Source organism: Rhamphochromis sp. 'chilingali' (assembly GCF_963969265.1).
Source record: "Rhamphochromis sp. 'chilingali' genome assembly, chromosome: 14".
In the NCBI taxonomy this organism is placed as follows: domain Eukaryota; kingdom Metazoa; phylum Chordata; class Actinopteri; order Cichliformes; family Cichlidae; genus Rhamphochromis; species Rhamphochromis sp. 'chilingali'.
In genome coordinates, this window is record NC_137941.1 from 11305673 (window position 1) to 11329142 (window position 23470).

At 39.4% G+C, this 23470-nt stretch overlaps 1 protein-coding gene across 1 annotated transcript in view; it reads left to right on the forward strand.

Annotated features, from left to right (window-relative positions):
• Positions 1 to 3176: 3176 nt before the first annotated feature.
• The window catches only part of LOC308410082 (general transcription factor IIF subunit 2-like), a 64741-nt gene continuing 44447 nt past the window's right edge, over positions 3177 to 23470 (forward strand). Inside the window, exons 1-4 of the mRNA XM_080903162.1 lie at positions 3177 to 3302; positions 4651 to 4724; positions 4963 to 4981; positions 5767 to 5911. Coding sequence (XP_080759288.1) covers positions 3237 to 3302; positions 4651 to 4724; positions 4963 to 4981; positions 5767 to 5911 — 304 coding nt within the window. The 5' untranslated portion in view covers positions 3177 to 3236. The remainder of the gene's footprint in view (positions 3303 to 4650; positions 4725 to 4962; positions 4982 to 5766; positions 5912 to 23470) is intronic.

A 23470-nucleotide genomic window follows, 5' to 3' on the forward strand; every position in this document is an offset into this window, starting at 1 on the left:
TTCTGCCAGAGGTTTCTTCCTGTTAAAAGGGAGCTTTTCCTTCCAACTGTCGCCAAGTGCTTGCTCATAAGGGGTAATTTGTTGGGTTTTTTCTCTACTTTCTCTGTATTCGTGTAAGGTCTTCCTTTTGAGATTTTGGTCCAGCATGCTTCAAACAGTTTCCTGTTTTCCTGCAACATTCCTGTTCAGAGTGACTGATTGATTGAGATGAGTGTGGAGGACAGTTGAGTACTTGCTGTCATGTTCAAGTAAACAGAGATGACCTAGAAATAGCAAATTGGGTCAAATTGTGTTCAATGTGTTATACACTCAGAGATGCTCTTCTGCCAACTTGGTTGTTGTCCACAAGGCCATTCTCCTGTGACTTCTGACATCACAAAGGCACTTTGGCCCACAGGTTTGTGGCTCACTGGACATTTTTCTCTTTTTTAAACCCCAGAGACAGCTGTGTTGGAAAATCCGAAAAGATCAACAATTTCGATAAAATAGAAGTAAAAAAACCATATCACGTTCAGTCTCACTTAAATAACCTTTCTGCCCCATTATGATGGTCGGTGTGAACTTTAGCAGTTTGCCTTGACCTAACAATCTTTATGTTGTGCCTATGTGGTTGGCTGATTTGATATTTGTGTTAACGAGCAGTTGAGCAGCAGGAGCATACCTAATGAAGTGTCAGTGTATTGGGAAAGCAAAATAAAGAAACCTAAGGAGCTTGCTGTAGCCAGGCTGATCATAGTGGGAGATAGAGGGCTTCTCCTCTCACCTCCTGCCTGTGACCTGGAAATCAATCTCAGTGCCCCACACTGAAGTGTGTCTCAACACTTTAAATGCATTTGGAGAAGAGAGGAGGCTAACCAGAGGATATATAATCGAAGCTGCACAGGTCTATCCTCTACAGCAGTACTTTGAGTTTATACAAAAGATGCTGCAATATACAAACCAGGGTGGAAGGACTCACTAAACAGCTCATCTTTGCATTCATAAATTGTTTTAGTTAATTAAGATGGTCACACTTTCAGCTTTTTAAGTGTTCCTGTGTGTGTGATTAAAAACAAGGATAACATTTATATATATGCCATATTTTGAGTTTAATTAAAAGAGGTTCCAGACAGTCGTGAGCTCAGTTACACCTGAGATATTAAAACATAGCTGCAGTGTTTATTATTACAAAATAATATCAAGCATCACAGTTAACTGACACTGCTGCTCCAAGGCGAGGGCGTCTCATTTCATTAAGCGACCGTCTCTTGTTCAGCTCCTCTATTTCCATCACTGGTGAGAGAGAGTAAGATGCAAGGAGAGGAATCAGGGAAATGAGAAGCTTTCATATCTGAGCACACTGGGCTCAGGTGTAGCTCATGCAGCTAATTGCCCTCCAATCAGCTCCTGCAGGACAAAACAGGGCACAGCACAAAACAACAACACAGACGCCACCTAACCTTTCAAATTGCACATCCTCACTTGGTCTCTTTGTGTCTCTGTGCTTTCCTTTAAAGATGTGAGGAAGACCAATAAAGAGAGAGGAGATGAGACAGCAGACATGTAACAAAAATGAGACATCCTTCCCTTGGAGAATCATTTTTAAGCCTAAGCAAAACAGGTTTTTTTTATAGCTCAACTGCAGTTGTTTTTTATGACCACACAGCTTATCACAGGTGACTCCTCCCTTCATGGTTTGTACATTCCAGCTGTGTTCAACACCTATTTTCACACATCTGTGCAGTATTCATCTTATCGCTTCCTACAGTGGATAGCTTCTTTCACTTCAAGATGCGTTTTTGAGTGACATCGTTCAGCATTGAGCTACTGAGATTAATTTAAGGGTCACAAGCAGGAGGGAGATGAGGAGGTGAAAATTAGATAAAATAATAATAATTAGTTTCATTTTTGAACGATTCCAGGTTTCCTGTTGATCCACATGATGATGGTACCAGTCAGTAAATGGTTTTGAATTAAAACAATTAGATAAATATGGACATTAGGATTAGGATGAATGAAAGTGGGCAATATGATAATTTTATGATCTCCGTACACATGAAACAAGTCATAAAGTGCATTAATACTTAATACAGTTGGTTTTAATGTCCTTTGGTACTGTATTTCTCTTGTTTTTAGACATGTAATGTCCAAAAATGCAGCATTTTAATGCTGAAGACTTGAGGAAATCTTAAACTTAAGGCACAGTAATTTGCAGCAATCATTATTTTCACACCTTTGCAGACTGAGATGTCCGTCAATTTTGTACTTTTCACCAGGTTGTTTATGCTGTGATATAAGAAACTTGGGGGCTTCAGCAGTGTGTCCTTTAAAGCCACCTACAGCGTGCACATATAATGCTTTCATTGCAGCGCTTGACCCTGGACTTTAGTGGCCTGACAATCAGACTCTCTTTGCTCTCTTTGAATGTTGAGAGAGTGATGATTCAGAGGTCTAGACCGTCGTTCAGTCCTTATTTGACCTAAGTATATTTTGCTTGATGCAACCATATGATTACTTGTCCATTATGGCTGAATTATTGTAAAAAAAAAAAGTGGACATAATTAGCTGTTGAGCTTCCTTTTAACATTTTAACTTCTTTACTTTTCAATCTAATCTAAATATGCACATACTGAAGGCTTATTTTAGAAGAAATAGTCTAAGACTTGGATGGAGAAGGCTTAAGATCACAACCCTTAATCACTGTCTTGGTCATGGGATGTCATGTAATTTTAATAGGCAGCCTGTAGCTCATAAAATCACAGAAGCCTGTGGCATTTGTCCCCGTCATGTCATTACTTCTCCCCCAGCAGATCCGTGATAAATGAAGTCTTTAAAGAGCAAACAGTCCCACATTAATCAAAATATTGAGAGCTGAAAATCTGTCCACAGAAATGGTCACGCATGAGGACGTTACATAATAAAAATTAAGAGTATTAAGAGAAACTTTTTTTTTAATCTATGTGTGAACCTGCAGATAATGGAGGAAAATAAAGTGGTTTTCTTTTCTCCATGAAAGGATAAGAAGCGAGGTATAATCAGCCTCAGGCTATTTTACATAATAAAGCCAAGACTTAACATTTCTGTGCAAGTATTTTTTTTTAATCATAAAAATCCGTTTTATTTTGAAAGATAGAACAGGAAGTCTTATTTTGAAGCCTCCCTGCCTAATTGGATACTCCTGAGTAAATTGAACGGTCACCAGGCGTCCCTGTTTGTACTTGTTTATTTAGCCAATTCTCGCATTACTGTTTAAAACGATGTCAGAGAAAATGGAGGTTGACCTGACTGGAGTCAAACAAAGTAAAGGCGTGTGGCTTGTGAAGGTTTGTTTACCTGAAAATGATCAAATCACGACGTCATTTCATCTTCACAGACGTTCACAGGTGTTATCAGTTTATTGGTAACACACAGGCACTTCTTTGAAAAGTGATTTTTTTTAAAATAATTCACCTTACTTAAAGGTGTCGACTTGATCGAAGGATTGAAGCTACAGAACTTTTATTGCGCATTCATGTGGCGTGAGAATAATCGGAAAAACGAGCTTCCGGGTGCGGGTAACCTCACATGAACTTGGAAAAACGTTTTTTGTTGTTGTTGTTGTTGTGTTTTGTTTTTTAAGAAGTGCTCGTACTTATTGTTTTACGCTAGGTGTTTAAGCGGAATGTGTTTGTGACCAAGAGAAAAAACAACTGAAGCACTGACTTTGTGCATTCACGTGGTATCGTAGTAATGGGGAGGGAAAAGATTAGCCCACTTGGAAGAATCGGAGCAAGATTTTAAGCTGTCCTTTATCAATATCTAAGTCTAATAAATATTTCTTGCAATACAAGAAGTACAAATAATTGTGACTTGAGAAGAAAATAAAGAGAAAAGGAATGCATATGCTTGATATTCAAAATAAATTAGAGGATGGCTTTGTGACTTATTCCCTTGGTTATTCATTGTTTAATTCCTTAACGGGTGAGCACTTCTCTCACAGATCATCTGAATATAAAATAAAATTTTAAATGACTGCAAATTTCCAGTAATAAAATAAAACATCTGTTTTCTGTAAATGAATCTTAATCCCAAATAACACATCAAAGACATTTTCTCCCTCAGTCCAGAAAGTTTAAGATGAAAACATTCATAAAAATAAGTATAGAAAATGTAAAGATAATGATGTTATACTCAAGAAGTGGTTTCAGCTTTTCGTCAGGTATCTTGGACTCATACCTCTGGGATTACATCAGAAACTGTGTTGTTTTCCAACTTCAAGGCGGCAGCTAATGGTGCTAGCTCCCAGTGCATGTGATACTTATGATTAGAGCCCTTTGATAAGGGGACTAAACTAGCCATTTGATCATCTATCGATATCTGTATTTAAAACAGCAGCAATGGGAGAAACGTCCTTCAACCATGCTATGACCGCCAATGCATAGTTCACCCTAAAGATGCACATCGGGTGTGTTATTGCATTTAACCAGGACAAAAACAAAGTGACAGCAGATTATTTTAATTCATTTTATTTCCCTATACCTACCACCTATAGATCTCAGTCAGTAGGAAAAAATATCAGCATATAAATTGGTCAACTAAAATTCAGGTAAACGCAACAGCCAGAAGAGCAACTCCCCCAAACATGAACGCACTCTTCTTATGATGCCTTTAAACTGGTGCATTTCTCTCCAGGTTCCCAAGTATTTATCTCAGCAGTGGGACAAAGCTGCAGAAAAGGGAGAAGTTGGAAAGATTGCCATTGGAAAGTAGGTACCTCAGTGTGGATGTGTCCATATTAGTTTTTAGTGTTAGTGCTGCAGTGATTAGCTGATTGTTCAGCAGCTGTTTTAAAAAGTATTTTTTAACAAAAATGGCAGTTTTTGAATGTTTATGTCATCATCATCATAAACTGAATCTTGGCTGTAGCTGTGGGAAAATTGTAATTATTGACTTATTGAGATTAATGAAATGTTAAATTATTCTGTTTTCTCACAATTCCGACAGGAAGCAAGGCAAAACAGAGGTGAGTCAGCTTTGGATGATTTGGTTTGTTGGTTAAATGTTTGAATAAAACACGCTGGTTTTTAACTACAATGAGATGACCTTTAAAGGCCTTTCCGCCTGTTTTCTTCCTGTTTTTTAGATCAGCAGGAATGGCTTGTTTCTAATGATATACACACCTTCATACTAAATCAAGTTAGTTTCATATTTTTGGACATGGGTATCATTTTTAATATTTAACTTGTGTACCAAATATTTGCACTTATCTTGTGAATTAATGACTTAAAGTGCAGACTCTGGTTTAATTTGAGGGTTTTAGGAATTACACCTTGTATAAGAAAAATTAAAAAATATCACAAAGTTGAAAACAGTTTTCTTGTTGGTGTCAAGTGTTTCAGGCTTCAGGTATTTATCGCCTGCAAAAGGTTTGTCAACAAAGTATTAAAAATAAAGGTTTTATTACCAACGTGTAAAATATTGTGTTTAAAATGACTTTAAAAGTTAATGCAATATTGTTGTTGAGAGTCTGCCTGTCATTTGAGCTGAAACTCGATAGTTTTTTATCTGCTGTGATGGCCTACAGAGCTGGAATGATTAAAATCGTGTCACTGTCCAAATATCCGCAGTCCCACCTATATATTCTATATTTAAAATCAAGATTATATCACAGCTAGCTTTGTGTAATTTTACTCTTTCTTTCTTCTATATTACATCCCATCACTGTCTGCTGCTGCTCTGACCCACCTCCCTCTGATGGATCGATATGATTTCAGTGCATCGTGTTTGACCTCCAGCTTTGTTTCTCAGGTATGTTTCAGCCTCAGTGACGAGCTGATAGCCTTGGATGCTGTGGGGGAGAACGATGCATCACTGGAGGTCCCAAAGGATCATCCCTTCACAATGCACCCAGTGGGTGGACAGACCATGGCAGTCTTCAGCCACAGTAACACAGGTCAGTCTAAACCAGCTGTTCCAGCCCTCGTCTCCGTGCTGCTTTCGTGCCGGATCATGAAGCCATCTGGATCATGTTTGGTAGCTGGCTCGAGGGTTCAAACTGAAATAGATAGACAGTGCATGTGATTCCTGCAGGGTGGTGCATAATAAAGTCGAGAAAGATCGGCTTTGATATAAGAGGGAGAAAATATAAAAGTTCTGTTTTATTTAATAATTAAAGAAACTTTTTTTGGTTTTGCTTTCAATACGACCGAATCCTTCCTGCATATTCAGAGCAACAACTAAACAATCGTGATGCTTTTTTGTTTGCAGTGTTCGTAACAGTGCACATAAGGATTCCTGAATCAGCCTACAAGTGTCTTTCCACTTTTAAGAGGTTATTAAGAGAGAGGTGCAGCAGAGGTGGAACAAACGCGTCTTAATTTTGACCAGGAGATTGACTCTGGGGCCGTTAGACTTCTTTTAAATGAGACCCACTAAGGCCATTTCCAGCTCTGTATTTTTATTCTTGGATTCTATTAAAGTGCTTTGCATAATTCACAGTTTTCAGATTTAACAATGTTATACAAGGCCTTGGTGCAGTCCTGTTTTAGCTCTTGTTTTAAGGAGACCCTTGTTTTTCAGGTAGCTTTCTTTTTATTGGCTGCTACTCACAAGCAGAATTGACTTGGCTGGTGAGTTATTACGCACTCATTAGCTGGTTCCAGCTTCCATGGTCACCGTCCCACTGTCTGTATCCACACTTTTCCTGGGGCTAGTTCATCCTGCCCTCCAGTTCTTCTTACAAAAAGCGTCCCACTGTGCTTTTCATATACCACACCCGGCCACAAGCCAGCGAGCTGTGCTTCTTATGCATTTAAAGTTGGAGAATAGATTGAGATTGTTGAGGCTCAAAGACCTCTAGTCATTTACTTTGCCCAGTAAAACAGAAAGACTTGGCTCCAGGGATCCTGAAGGGAATCAGTTGCTTGAGAGATCGATTAGTCTTTCACTTCAAATCAGGTCAGGGGAACAATTTGCACGTCAGGACCACTTTGGGTCTTCACCAGAGCCTGGCTTTGCAGAGTTAGGCGAGAATGTAATGCGTATGGAGAATTCACAGCAAGCAAGTAGGCATCGTGCGCACTGCCTCCTGTGAGCTGTACCCAGACAGCAGCTTCATCTAAACCTCAGCTAAAGTGAGACCACCTCTGTGCAGACTTGATTTTATCTGTTATCTGGAGTTCATGTGTGACAACAGCTTAAATTAGGTTTAGTTACAAAAACAACTATGTTATGGTTAGGAGAAGTTTAAAATACAATTTTTTTTTTTTTACTCTGTTAAAATGTTTAGAAAGCTCAATTTTCAAGGTCAATGGGGCGCAGAGTTGTTTTCTGAGGTAGCGTTGTCTGATTAAGAAAAGAGAAGTTGTTGTATAATCAGAAAAACAGGAAAAATGTGGTTTAGATCCAAGGCAGGCATCAGCATTAGAGTAGCTTCCTTGCACACTTGCAATATATTATGCTAATGCTGTGGAATGAGTTCCAGTCAAAGCAACTATAAAAGCCATTTTCTGGTTCCTCTAATTGTAAAGTATTGATCGATCGGAGAATAGAAAGAGAAAAGTCTTTGAGCTGCCATGTTGACGACTAATATAAGGGGGAAGAAAAGCTGGGAATCTACTCAGGATGTGACATTTAAGTAGCCTTCGAGTCTCTTAGGTTTACTTGCACTGATGGAAAGCTGTTTTTGATATATTCTGCACTGATTGCACTGTAAAATTCATGAGGATACTCGGAGAGCGGCTTCTGATTTGTGGAGGACGTTCGCTGCCAGGCACGATGTGTCATACCCCGTCTGAGCCAAAGGGATTTGTCGGGATTTGCATCAGACCAAGGGCTTAAAAATAGCTGCAACTGTATGGTTTGGTGTCTGGGAGTGTGTGAACCATGAATTACAATAGATTAGAGTGTTAATTTTAAAGGGATAACTTTATTTTAACACTTGAACAAGTCGAGTGAATCAAAAGTAAAGAACAATGAACTGGATTTTAATTAACATTTCTAGGCAATACAAAGGGGAATAACTGAAAGTTAAATTATTAGAAAATGGAAAGAAAAGCTCCCTGACGTGGAATAAAATATTTTTTTCTCAGTTCAGTGAAAACTTCCATTTAGTGAAAAGGTAAATAAATGGCAGGGGGTGGGGTGCTCAAATCAGCAAAATGTCAAGAGCAATTCTGCAGCTCCCAGGGTGCCGGTGCTCAGTAACAACGAAATAACTGTTTGTGGTGGTGGTGCTTTTTTTTTTGTTTGTTTTTTTTTTAAACCCCAATAAGGGGGCACGCATTTGGGTGGTGGTGTATTTCGAGCGCTCCCCGGGCGTTACCAGATTAGTTTTGACTGGAGACCAGAAGTCTGTCCAGAGTGGAAGGTGTGAATCCTAATGGAGCAGTGAATACATTTCGTGGGCAGTTTGGAGAGAAAAAGAACTTTTTTTTTTTTTTTGTGGGGTTTTTTTTTTCCCCAGCAACACGACAGATAAAGCTTTTTTTTTTCTTTTTTTTTTTTTTTTTAATATTACATTCTACAGCAAAGAAACAGAACAGAAACACCTCACCGCAAGTAAATTTTAACTTAATCTTTGAAGATATTTTCAGAACACTAATTGGAAAAACAAAGTTTTAATGCTTGGTTACTTTAATGTAGGGTTACTGCAGCTCCTGACCCTTTTCTTTTGGACTTTGAAACCTGAAGTGATACCTGAACATAAATATAACAAAAAAATATTACGGGTGAAAGCCTGAAACTTTTACTGGCTTTTCTCACCATAAAAATGAACCAGGGGACAGATACCTAAAAAATATCTGAGTATTGACTAGATAAAATACAGAGTTGCATATTTGAGTGCACACTAATAAAAAAAGGACAATTTCTGAATGGTTTACAGCTTTATTTATAAAACACACAGCGTACTTTCTTAATCACAAAATTGAAGAAAATATATTGAATTTAACCTTGAGATCCACTTTATAGACAAGCATATTCCCCTGGAGGAGTCTAATAATTCAGGTTAAGATTAAAATGTACTAAGAGGCATTAAAACGCACATATATAACAGTTGTCATATGTACAAATAAATAAATAAAAACCATTAAGCGTAATGAAAAAAGAATTAGTAACTCATTTCATGTGAGTAGCCTTGCAAGGTCTACTTGCCGTGTTCACATACTGCGATTAGGAGCCTGTATTATTGTAGGGTAACAATCCTACAGTAATACAGAGAAAACCCTAACAATTAGATGGCCCTCTCTAGCTACAGTGGGAAAGAAAAACTCCCTTTCAACAGGAAGAAACCTCCAGCAGAACCAGGCTCAGGGGAAGCAGCCATGTATAGAATGGCACAATATTTGGACTTATTTTCAGAAGTTTTATAACTCTTTCCATGGATAAAGACTTACCACATGGTCATTCAACAGAATAATGTAATAAGTAGCTTTTTCAACTATTTATGTCATTAAAAAATTCAGTTTTTACAAGTGGTCCACAGTGTCAAAAGAGAGAGAGAAAAAAGGGTGAATACCATGTGAATTAACAAAAACTATATAGTAGCCTTTAAACTTTTGTTTTATAATTACAGGACAATCTGGGCAATGATGAGATTTACTCGTCCAGCCTGCCTAAGATCAGAATGGGCTGTATGTGGCCCACGATATTTGACATCCCTGATTTGGATGGTCGAGCAGAAAGACCACAATAATCTGAGGTGGAATGACTCCAGAATGAGCTGATGTTGGACTGTGTCACAGAGAAACCAAAGCAGTGCTCCTGCTTTGTGTGACTGACTTGCAAATAGTGACTCAGCCCTGCAGCTTGTATACATGGGTGTCAGTAACAATAGATTTTAAGAGCTGGAGCTGACATGAAGATGGCGGTGTAGCCAAACCATTAGTACCAACACATTCACCGTGTCAAATTTGCAGACATGTTGGTCGTGTATAGTTTGCTGAAAAGGAAGGCAGTGTTCATAGAGTAAATTTACTACACGAGCGGTTCAGTTATAAGAATGGCTCCCACGTAAGCCAGACATGAGCTCATGTGTTTATATTGGTTGATACTAATTTATACTTTAATTAATAGGCTTCAACACCACAAGCACCATTGGGAAATCCAGTCCACGAGTCAAGTTATTTGTGATACTATATTTATGTCTGTCTGTGTAGGGTAAAGGCCTGAATAACAACCAACACAGACATGCTTGTGTGCAGTCTGTTGGCAACAGCAGCCGTTGGTGCTGCGCGGGGACAGAAAGGTGATAAGTTTATTTCAGTTTATAGTTCACCACGAAGAGAAAGAAGTGAAGAAAAACCATTAAAGATCAAGAAAGTTTACATGAGAACTCTGGAAAGTGGATTTTTTAAAATTGTTTTTAACACTCATTAAGCTAGAGGACCAATTACAGCACAGATGCAAATGTTAGTAGCCCTCAGACAAGTTGTTCCAAAAGACTTTAACACTGCCCCCTGGTGTGAGTCTACAGCTATAGCATGTAGAAATGTGAGGATCTAGATATCAAAGTAGCATTGCCACTAATGATGGACACTTTAAAACTTTAAACAGGTTCAAGCCAAAACTTTATTTGTTTTTTTTTTACTGCACGTTGACTTCATTTTTTTAGCCAAAGTATTAAAAAAAAGTTAAAGTAAATCCCTGTTGTTCTAAATCTGAACCAGTCTTTCTTTCAATATAGGAAAATTTCACTTTCAATATTTATTTTCCAGTTCACAGAAACGAATCAATTCCCAAATCCTCCACAACTCATGTTTCCAAAAAACAAATATGTCCTCCAGCATTTGAGAGTATTATGCAACCCTTTTAAATGTTTTAATGGGACCCTGTGTGCCCGTGTAGGAAAGAAAATTCAATTTTGGTAAAGAGATAATAGTTTAGGCCATTAGACTGACGGTGATGCAGCTTTTGTAGTTTTGCCTCTGTGCACCGTCGCTGTGGATTTTAAATCGAACAATAAAAATGCGACTGAAGTGCAGACTTTTAGCTTTAATTCAAGGAGTTTAAATAAAGTGATGCATTAACTGTTTGGCAGCATTTTGACAGATAGTCCTCCATTTCTAGCAGCTTGAAAGCAATTTTTACAAAAGGTTTGTTTGTTTTTTAATACTTGCAGTCATTTTTGCCTGAAGTCTAGAACCTCCTTTGAAATGCTGTACCGTGCCTTTTCTCTTTAGTAACTGAAAGACATGCTGTATTAGGTTGAGATCGAGTAACAAACATGTAGTATATGTTTTTGTTTTTTTATCTGTTCGAACAGTTTTGCAGCATTTGACTAAATTATTCACATTCTGGGATCTTTTAGGTGTTTCTGTGCTGCGGAGCTGGCAATTGCACTCAGTCCTTTTAAGAATGCACCTGGTTGTTTATTTGGACACTCCTAAAGTCATTCCTCTGTCTCTAGTTTATTAGGTTATTGGTTTATTTTTGGTTTTTCAGCTTGGAGATAGCTTCCTTCACTTGCATTAGCATCTCTTTGAACCTCGTATTGAGAGTTGCCAGCAAACAGCTACAAAATGCAAGTTTAATATTTAGAATCAACCCCAGATGTTTTTTTAAGCTTAAAAAAGAAATGAGGTACCAAGCCTCACTTGGCCATAAAACTGCCTGTCAGTTGTCCAATGACTTTAGAGCATCTGAAAATAATGACTCTGTATAAAAAGAAAAACTCTTTCTTAAACAGTTAATGCCATACTTTTGTTGAAATCCTTTAAATAAAGCTGAAAGTCTCTACTCAGTCACATCTGTAATATTTAAAATCCACTGTGGTTGTGCACAGAGGCAAAATTGCGAAAAATTGTCATGGTTCAAAACCTTTTGGACCTAATTGTGTTTATGAATATTTGCACTATCCCCAAATCACAGAATAATAATTAATATCAACGTTATCAGCCATCTCTGTCTCAGAAAACTATTACCAAACTGTAATGAAAATTAAAATAAAGCGTTGTCCTTATCGAGGTTTATTCTATCACCGCCTTCACGCACTTTAGATGCACCCACACTTGCATGTGCATGTTAATACCTCCTACATGTGATAATGGATATTTCAGTTTCTCTTTTTCAAGGCTTTTTTCTGTTTGTTCAGTCCTTTATTAAAACCAGAAACAGAAACACTTTAATACGTGCTGAAGTGAAAATTTTCAGCAGAAGTTTAGAGTTGTAATTTTTTTTAATAATTTTTTTTATTTTTTAAAGAGAGAAACATTATTGCGTTAGTCTGCAGCAGCAGAAGCAGCAGTGGGTGGGCACAGGTGTCAGAGGATCACCAGGATTATAATCTTATGTTTGTGAATGTGGAAACGGCACAGGAGGCGTTTAAACCTCTTCATTTTTTTCTAGAAGGTGTTGGTGCTCCAGATGGCTGGCCTGACTGCCAGAGTGCACTGGAAACAAGATGTAGGATAATGTCCTCTGAGATGCGGTGGTGTGTAGTCTCTATTTACCTGACCGGCGCTCAGCTCCACCCCCACTCGCCCACAGGAAAGGTGTACTGTATGACACCGGTCTCCCACTCGCTTCCCCACAGTCTCGCACTCCGAAGCGCACACGTACAATTACACAGCAGCTTTCCAGCCGTAACCGTACCTGCGCACGCACGCACGCCTGCACGGGTTTGATCTGCACTTGCACTCTCGCTCTCACACTTTTTGCCTCACCTACTCAAATGTTAACAGATTCTTGACACCTCGGCCAAAGCAGGTTCAGGCTATATTTTGAAATAATGGATTTTCTGTGTGATACATTTGGGAAATTATATAATCAGCCATTGGCATTTAAATTTCCACTATATTACCTTCTCTTGACTCCTTTTAGAGATCGCAGTGGGTTTGAATCCTAGTTAAACTCAATTTAATCAATGTTTGCAGTCATTGTAGATGTCGCATGTTTATAAATTGACCTTTTTTAAGTACAGTTGGTCTGAACTAACTTAAAGGCAGAGACGATGTCATTAATTATATCATGGCTGCAGTTCTAGTCATCACTACTAAAGTGAATTGTAACTGAATTTTATTTTCAGTTACAGTTTTGGCTTCCAAACATTAATAAATCGAGAGAAACTGACTGTTGTGCTTTGTTTTGAAAAAGTTTTCCTGTTTTGTCTTTGAGCGCATCCTTTTCATTTGCTTTGCTTTCAAATTCTCTTTCTACCAGACTGTCGCATGGTGACTTCAGTTCACATTTTATTATTTATTTTTAATTTGAGTTGTAATTAAGGTTTAAGGAAATATGCTCAATTACAAAGCTATGTTTCATCTCTTTAATGAATCCACTGAGAGTAATTTTGTTTAATAAATACATATCATGTTTGTTTTTTTTCTTTGGTCATAATCAGTCTTACTGCACAGCTGGATTACTGTCAGACCTACACGTGCTGGTATTATTATCCACAGAGTGTCATCAGCTATAGATCCTTATATAGAAAAGTCTTTGATCAGACTCAGCTTTGTATATTTACACATCAAGGGACATGAACTTTTTCCTTACCCTCATTGTACTCAGTAGAATAGACAAACAGAAAATAACAAGTATAGCATATTTATATGTATATTTGTATGTGCATTTGTGCAGAGTGGAGATTGGGATAAATTATGGACTAACTGGTTACTATACATGCATGAGGACTGGACAGTGTAGATATGTATGACAAAGCAGAAGTACAGGATGTTGAAATTGCAAGATTTTAAGAAACTAAATACTAAAATGATACCTTTTAGAGTGAGAAAATATCAGAAGCGGCATTATTACTAGTCTTAATTTAATAACAATTTATTCCCTTAAAATCTTGTGATTCAAGTGTACTTACTATTTGCAATCGAGTTTATTTTATTTGGTTGGTTGATTTGGTTGATTTGATCATTTGTTTAGTTTTCAATAGTTTCGATGTCTGACTGCTCCCTTTAGGGATCATCTCTGTGATATATTATCATTATTAACGCATGACGATGGCCAAAAATCAAACTCCAGTCTTCAAACTGGGAACCCTCACACCTGCTGTATGTGGTCCGGCTCAGTTCATGACACACTAACTCTAAACTTGATTTCCAGTTGTGACTGAAGTGACTATTTATCACTGACAAACATCTATCTAAAAACCTAAAAAAAGGTGTTATTCAGTTGAAGAATTGGAATAACGCTATATAAAACTGTGTGGCAGTGATATGCAAATTACATTGTGACGCAAAAGCGTTTCTTCCATTTAACGTCCCAGAGTTGGCTGGGCCTGCTTGATCCATCTCTGCTTGTAAGGAAATATGTAATTTAGCCAACCACGCAGTGTCTAATCCATATAATCCAAACATTTCAGACTCTGTATAATGCATTCCTCCACCTCTGCTATACAAGTATGCACTGATCCAACAATTGTAAAAGGTTTTTAATTGTGACCATTCATGATTGATACGAGCACAAATGGTGCCTGACATGCCTTTTGTCCTGTAAGGCTGCTAGCTAAATGTTCCTCCATTATTTCCCCTCTCGTTGTTCTGCTTTGTTCCGGCAAAAAGAACCAGGTATTGATTAAGAGGTTGCTAAGCAACAGGCTTAGCTGCCACAGTAGCGTGCAGAAGAGAAAAGAAAAGCCAGATGTAATGTGCTGCTCTGCTACAGTAGAGTCTGTGTGAAGCTTTCACTCCGACTTTGCAGTCCTTGAGTTCTTTGAAACTATTGAAAACTACAGAACAGTCTGTCCTCTTATTATCAGTGTTTACACAGCTACAGGATTCACTTTGAGTTCTTTTATAACTTTGCACACTTGTTGAAACACTCGGGTGTGTAGTCCCTTTTCCTTCTTGTATGTTCTGGTTCGCTTTACAGTCTGTTGAGACTATTAATAATAAAATGTCTTTTCTGAATAGATATTTTATTTTGTAGGATTGACTCTACCGCTCTTGTGCGGTGTAATCGTGCAATTCTGAACCCCGTTAGTGTGTTTGAATAAATTTTCTTGTAAAAACATTTTAATGCTAATCTATGCTTTAATGCTCCTAAAACTGATAAAGTTAACTTCTAATAAGCTCACACCTGCATACAACAGTCCTTTACCTGCATTTGTTTATGAAACTAGAGTTGACTCCTCTTGTTTTAAAAAGTTAGAAAATATCTGATCACTTGATTAGATACAGAAAAGTGCAGGTAGCCCAAAGTCAAGAAGATGTGTAGCTCTGAAGGTAACTATTGATCTTTGAGTCCAAACCCTGCACTGCTGACGAGTGAGGAAGTCGATGCAGAGCTTTGCAGATGCTGCTCTTCTTGTGGTTTCCTGCTGTCTCCTGACACTTGAAGGCACCATTAAAAATATGTGGAAGTCAGTAGGGCTGTGCGATATGACCAAAATCTCATATCCCGATATAAGAATTCTATCGTCCCGATAACGATATAAATCACAAAAATGTAACATTTTCTGTGAATCTCGGGCAGCTCGACTTGTGTGAAGTGTTTCCAGCTGCGCGTCCTTTACCCGGAGTCGAGGGTTTTAACCGATGCATGAAACTATACATTTTTAGACATAAGTTGTAACGGCCGCCGTTTTCTTTGTATTTATTACACGGTGTGCTGCGGGGAAAAGCCTGTTCTAACGTTTGAGTCTAAGGTTTATTTTTTAGCACCTGGCGGCTCTTTTTTACTTCTCATCCGTAAATAATCTGCTCTTTCACGTGATTCAGTTTATTTTGAAAAGTCTCAACAGGATCTTGAGCTTTATTGTGAAAGGTTTATGTGGAACATAAACAAGCGGACACGCGAAGGTGTTACCGTCGCTGTTGCTAATGACAACGCGTAAAAACAGGCGCTTGTCGGTCAGCAGTGTGGTTATATTACATATAAGAGAAAGAGAGAACTTTAATAAATTAACATAGCCACTACAGTGACCATCAGAACGACGAATAAATATTGCCATAAACAGTTTACTTTGCGACACCACGAAACAAACGATAGCGTAAAATGAAACGATAGATGTTTTTATATCGTCATCCGAGATATATATATAGATATAGATATAGATAGAGATATAGATATAGATATATAGATATAGATAGATATATAGATAGATAGATCTAGATATCTATATCTAGATCTATCTATATCTATATATATCTATCGTTATATCGAACAGCCCTAGAAGTCAGAAACATGGGTTTAAAGGTGTTTGCGATGTTAGCTGTCACATAAGTTATTTGCTTTTCAGAATTTTATTTTCAGAATTCTTTCTTATGTTTTCATTCCCTGTTCGTGCATGCTTACTCTTGCTCAGTGGAGAGGACGGTGCACAAATCATTTACCGTTTTGATTTTTCTTTCTTTTTCTTAGTGATTAACTTTTTGAGCTTTGTTGTGTTTTCTCCTTTTTGGTGGTGATAGCAACCTGTCCGTCTCTTTTAGTTTAATTAATAATTAAAACCCTTAATTTATTGCCAGTTTCGCCTCCTCCTTGCCTAATTTCCTTTCGACATGGATACGTTTGTTAATTTAAAACATTCCCTAGACTTTTAGGGAAAAGTAACAAATGTACACACTGTGTTGTTTGGTTCTTTGACTTCTGTCTTGCTGGTAGATGAAACTGTGAGTGCTGAATATAGAACTCTTCTATAATCGTGGGCAAGGATAAATTCTGAGATGATCTGTTTAGCAAGTAAACAGTGTTTGATTTTTCACCTGCCATGTGTGTTGCCTGCTGTTTTTGGAGAGAGGAAGTTGAAGATGGAGCTGCCTGGCAGGAGGAAAAGCGGAAAACCTAAGAGGAGGTTCATGGAGCTAATGAAGAAGGACATGCGGAGGGTTGGTGTGACAGAGGAGAATGCTAAGGATGGGATGAGATGAAAGCTGATGATTTGCTCTGGCGACCCTTAAAGGGAGCAGCTGAAAGAAGGCGATCTGTGTGGCCTGCTGTCCACTGTATTAAAATAACAGGTTTAATTTTTATCTGAAAAACTAGTTAATGATAATAAACTCGAGTACCAGTCCAAAGCATCAGCACACCTCCACATTTGCGGATCTCTTTGTTGTGGAGCTGTATATTAACACTTTAGATGAACAGCTTTGTACACTCTCAACCAGGTCATCACCTGGAAAGCTTTACAACAGCCATGAAGGAGTTCTCACATATGCTGAGGACTTATTAGCTGTGTTTCACTCACGCCAGCTCATCCCAAACTCTTAGTTGGTTTCGGTTCCTTTTTTTTTTTTTTTTTTTTTTTTGGTTAAAGTGATTTTTTTTTTTTTTAGGAGCCAGATCAACTGATGCAGCACTCCACCACAGCCCCTGCAGAGCCCAGAAGTCTGTTTTTAGGCAATGTCCAAACAAATAATAGTCCCCCTAAACACAAAAGTCAATTACGGTGCTACGAAAACACATAGCTTTGTTTGTAGAGACATTGTAACAATGTGTCAATGTCTTTTAGTGTTTAATATTATCCTTACAAAGATTCCACTTACGTTTTATAAAAAGTAATATTTCAGTTCATACAGATATAATCATTCTACCAGACAGGCTGCAGGAGGACATTTAATACACGTGACAGACATGAGTGCCGGTGGCAGCCCTGCCAGTTCTGGTGACTGTCAGTCAAGCTGCACAGGCGCTGGGCTGTGGGCACAGGTCCCAACTTGAGGACGTAGGGCCCTCGTGCTATCTCCATGGAGTCTGTTTCTGACAGTTTGGTCACAAACATGCACATGTGTAGCCCCCTGGAGGTCGTGTCTTCGGGCTCTGACAGTGTTCCTCCTGCTCCTTCTCACACAAAGGAGCAGATGCCAAACGTGCTGCTGGGTTGATGCCCTTCTATGGTCCTGTTCAGCTCTCTCCTCATATTACAGCCTGTCTCCTGTTGTCTCATGGTACCACACTCTTTGAAACTGGGGTACAGAGAAAACCTTATGTCGGCACATATGGGAGTGTTTGTGTTTTTGAAGGAGCTGGAGTAGCTCTGCAGCCTCAATAGGCTGCAGATATCATCTCAGGCTACCAGCAGTAATGAAAAGCAAAACGACAGAAAAATCAGTCTGGAGGAAAAAGGAGAAAGCTATAGTCTGTGGCCACCGCCTGCAAAACAATCAAACCAGGTGAAATGGATTCACAGTGTTTCCTGCCTGGACAGTGATTTCCCTGAAGGTTAACAAACTTTGTTATACCGTAAAGATGGTGTGTTTCCTTTAGTTCAAAGAACAGTACTGTATCAAGCTGTGAAGGCTTCAGACCACAAATGAACGTATTTCTAAAGTCTGTGTGCTTTAGTAATAGATTTATTTATGCTGAAATGATATCAAGTATGTCACAAAGTTTGCTAAACACTGGGAAGAGCTTGAAGCAAAGGAAGCAGTTGCGGTGTATCTGGTTTGTTATATTTTAAGGAGCTTATCTTGAATGTGTCTGTGTTTCGTTGTTGATGAGATGTTATGTCACTGTGTAATTTGTTGTAGTGCGTCATCACAATGCTGAGAACTTTCTGTTGAGAAAGATAACCCAGGAAGAAAAGCAGCTGGCAAAGGTGATTTCAGTGACTTTGAACATGGCACAGGGTGGTGGTTGGTGCCACGCAGGCAGAAACTCCTGATCTGTTGAGATTTTACAAACAACCATCTCTAGAGTTTATACAAAATGGTCTGAAAAAGAGAAAATATCCAGTGAGCTGCAGTTCTCTTGTTGAAAATGAATTGTTAATGCCAGAGGTTAGAGGAGAAGTTGCCAGGCTACTCTGAGCTGATTTGAAGGCTACATGGATTACAGAAGCAGAAGACGGCACAAGGTGCCACTCCTGTGGGCAAGGAACAAGAAACTGAGACTACTGTTTGCATGCACTCACCAGAATTGGACAACAGAAGACAGGAAAAATGTTTCCTGGTCTGATGAGTAGTGTGCTGTGTGAGGGATAGCTTCTTAGCATACTTTGGTACTCTGGTACCAACTGAGCATTGTTTAAACTCAAAGACTCATGTCCATCATTTTATTACACCTGCTTCCAGCAGAATAACCAGGCATGTCACAGAGCTCAAATCATTTCAAACTGGTAGTCAGATTGTCTCCACTGTCACCAGATCTCAATCCAATAGAGCACATTTAGGATGTGGTATAAAGGGAGATTCACGTCATGGACATAGAGCCGACAACATGTCATGTCAACATGGACCAAAATCTCTGAGGAATGTTTCCAGCACCTTGTTGAATCTGTTTCATGAAGAAAAGGGGGACATACCTAAAATGGTCATCTCAGGCACAGGAGCCTGGCTGTGAGCGCAGGGGTTTCCACCACCTGCTATTCATACCTTCTGTCTGAGAGGGGCAGCCAATCAGAAGAAAGCTGGCTTAAAGGGAGCATAGCTATAAACACGTGTTTTAAATTTTAGGCCACATGTGAACTGAGGGGCTACACAAAATAAGAAGTATCTTTAATTATCAAGAGAACATTTAAAGAGATGAAATATGGAGCTAGAAATGAGCATAAATCATTTTAAGTGCGAGTGCAGATGGATTCTGGGCAATATTTGTCATTGCTCACACCAACCAAGTCATTCTTGGAGGAACGGACGGAGGAAGGCATTTGAAACTGTGTCTGTAATGGCGATCGTTGCTTTAGGTTTTCTAAATGCCTACTACTGTGATTCCTTATGAGAGCATCTATAAAACCAGGGCCTCCTCCCACTCTGCAGCTCCATATTTAAGATGTGACCCTGTGTGTTGGAGTGCGACAGCTTGATAAAGTCACCATCTGTAGTCTGACTGATAAATACTGATTGGCTTGGCTGTTGTTCCGAACAGGAAGCATGCGTTTACAACAACAATATCAGATCTCCGAGAGAGACAAAAGTGGAACTGTGGGCAGCGATTCAGAGGGCTGTGAGCAGGCTAAATATAAAGCAGAAATTGTCCTGTGTTGTTATTTGAAATCCCTGTTGCACAGTAGCATCACGCTCAAAAGTTCTGGAAGCACGCAGGCTGCTGGTTGGATCCCGGGCAGACTGTCGTAGGTGTTTTATTGAAGGAGTGCGGGTGGCTTAGCTTTATAGGTTCATTCCACCAGTGTGGTTTATGAATTGCTGAGGCTTTAGAGAGGAATATCTCTTGACTGGATACCTCTTGAAAAAAAGCATGGCTTTGTAGTTAGATGACACTAACAGCCGATGCTTGGTTATATCTGGCTTCATTCAGAAGCGTTCAGCAGGCTTTCCAGTATGAATTGTTTGTATTCATCTCCAGCTTTCAGCCATCCTCTCGCCATGCTAGAAGTTGTGCACGAATAGTGGAAAGGCTGGGCCGTTTCCTTGGCTGACGTCAAGGAGCAGTCTTTCTGTGTTTTGTTAGGCGAGTCAAGGCTGCGGTAAGCCAGTGGGGAGGCTTCCCAGCTCCCTCCGCCTGCTTTCACTGGGCTCAAACCTCTTGGGCATCCTTGCAGTCAGGGCTGGTTGAAGCTGTCAGCTCTCTCCTTTTGCACTGCTCTCTCGCAGCGCAGAGCATATCTCTGAAAATATAATGTCACAGGTATTGTTGGAAGTAATTTGTTCGCAAGCTGACATTTGTTTTGCTGTGTTTATGTGTCTGGAGACCCTCACTTTCAGCTTTGTGCTTTTATTTCCTCCTTTGTCTCCCTCCTCTCATTTATTCGGGTCACGTTTGGGCTGGTAGCTGCACATCGGGAGCGTAAGAATCCATTGTTACCAATCAACACATACATTTTAAAAGCTCATGCCACCCCACTGCGTAGGAATGAAAAACATATTTAGTGCCTGCTCAATTGCTTGCAAGTTAAGCAGAATCGTGAAAGCACCGCCTCATTTAAATGCACTCAGTGCCTAGTTTATTAGGTACAAATGGTTCAAACTAATGCATCAGTCCTGCAGTAAATCCCTCTGTGATGAAAGTGTTATATTTCTGTTGAAAGTGTTGTAGATTTGCGTTAACTGAATTAATTTTTTAAATTAAAGAGTGTGGTTTGTGGTGCTCTTTTCAACTTTGTTGAATTATATAGAGAGGTGGTGGTGGGGTTTGCTGTGTTGTTGTTGGGGTTTTTTTTTTTTTAGCCTCTGTGATATAAATGGTTTGGACAGTTTCAGCTAAGTGCACTTGGTGATGGCGTGTGCAATTATGCCTAAAGAACAAATGCATTTGGATTATTTATGTGAAAAACATGTTTATATAAATTACATGTAACCAAGAGGAATGGTGTCATATAGCCAAAACCATAGACTGTATTTAAAAGATGGATGTCATCACCATGATATCACCCACTGGTTTGAAAAGTCCTGTTTTCCTTCTAAAAACAGGAATTCTCATATTGTTTTTAGAAGAAGGTGGAGTGCTAAGTTGTCTGCTCACAGTTGCAGGCTTGTTTAGTAGGATGCACCCACTGTGTATGTTAGAGTTGTGGAAATGGGGGATGACTTTGTGGATCGTTAGTGGTCAGTAACTCGCAATTCAAAGCAATTTTTCATCTTATTTTCCGTTGATGGATTAAATTAATATGATTATAATGGTAATAAATTAAATCTGCCTCATTGCAGTTTTCATGTCTCCTTTTCTGCACATAAATGACACAACACAGACCCACAGCCCAGGTGTGTGTGTGTGTGTGTGTGTGTGTGTGTGTGTGTGTGTGTGTGTGTGTGTGTGTGTGTGTGTGTGTGTGTGTGGGGCAACATGCAGCCATTATCTGCCATTATCATTATAACATTATCTGTAAATGAGAGCAAGCAGAGGATGTTTCTGACTGCTGATTTGATTTTAAAATTAGTTTAATGTGACGATACTTGGAGGGACGGTCCTTTATCTTGTCCCCTTTTTTTTAAAATTCTTAACTGGATGTTTTTGTTGATTATAATAATAATAAAAAAATTGCATTTTAAACCATTTAAAACTTAGAGAAAAACAGACTAGATGAGTCAGTAGAACTATAGGTGTGAGGTAAAAACCTACAGACTCATGTCTCAGACAGTCTGGGCCACAGAATAGTAACAATCAATATAATTCATAAGATCCATCCATCCATTTTCTTCCGCTTATGCGGGGCCGCGTCGCGGGGCAGCAGCCCAAGCAGAGAAGCCCAGACCTCCCTCTCCCTAGCCACCTCCTCTAGCTTATCCGGGGGAACACCAAGGCGTTCCCAGGCCAGCTGAGAGATATAATCTTTCTAGTGTGTCCTGGGTCTGCCCTGGGGCCTCCTACCGGTGGGACATGCCTGGAAAACCTCCCCCGGGAGGCGCCCAGGGGGCATCCTTGTCAGATGCCCGAACCACCTCAACTGGATGTCCCAATTGCCAGTCTTGGTAGCCGGGGATCGGCCCGCCAGGGCCTCCGTTCCTGGCCGCCGCCCGACTCACATTGCACTCGAACCCTACGATGCCTCCTGCGGGTGGTGGGCCTGCAGGAAGATGGGCCCATGTCCCTTTTTCAGGCTGTGCCCGGCTGGGCCCCATGGACTTAGGCCCGGCCACCAGACGCTCGCCCTCGGGCACCCTCCCCGGACCTGGCTCCAGGGCGGGGCCCCGGTAACCCTATCCCGGGCAGGGTGAACTGTTCCCTCGATAGTCTTTTCATAGAGGTCTTCTTATGTAATTCATAAGATATTTGCATTAAAAATTCTTTGAACGTGACTCCACAAATCCAATCAAGAGGTCTAGTTTTATGACTGTTCAACTGAAGCAAAGCTACCGGTCCTGTGCGCCTACCTGGCACTCAAAGCAACCTCTAATAATGTATAATTCAAACCCTTAATAAGGTAAAAATGTTATTTTAAATAGAAAGTCAAACTCTTGAGATTAAGAATCTTTGTGAAAGTGTCCTGGGCTCACATTAACCCACAAAGTGGCATTAAACCAGCAGATTTATTTGAAAAAATTAAGGCCCCAAAAGGCTAACCCAAAAGCTGAGTTGAGTTTGACATAGCAATTTTGTTTTTAGAACTGAACACTACCAAACTACCAAAAAGTAGCTCATCTGAGCTTACCCACATGACCAACTCGCACAACTTGCAAGCCTTACAGGTTGTCAATTTCCAACCAAGTAAATCATTAAGTTGACCTTGAAGATTTTAGTTGATTGTTAACATGACCCCACTCTACACCCCTACAAAGTTTTTCGTGCTATCATGTTTACAAACTGAATAACACGCACACAAAAAGCTACAAAAACATAACCTCCTTGGTTTAGGTTGTGAACATAAAGTCATATTCAGTAACGCTTAAACTCACAATTTAACCAGTTCTCTAATCTGAAAAGGGTTTATTTGGGACATATGACATGAGGTTTGTATTTCCACATAGACTCTTGCAAAAAACATTGGCTTCCTGTTTAGACCCAGAATCAACATCCATCTTTTATATACAGTCTTCTGTTTTTAACATGACTCACTTTTGGAGCCAGCCTCAAGTTTTTTAAACTCTTCCTTGTTCACTGAATTTTTCACCCCCGAGGTTGGTGTTTGGTTAAATTGTATAAAACACTAATAAATATGAGCACTTAATTGTAAATTATCTGATTCAGTTACATATAGGGGATACATGGACGCAGTATGCCATTGTAG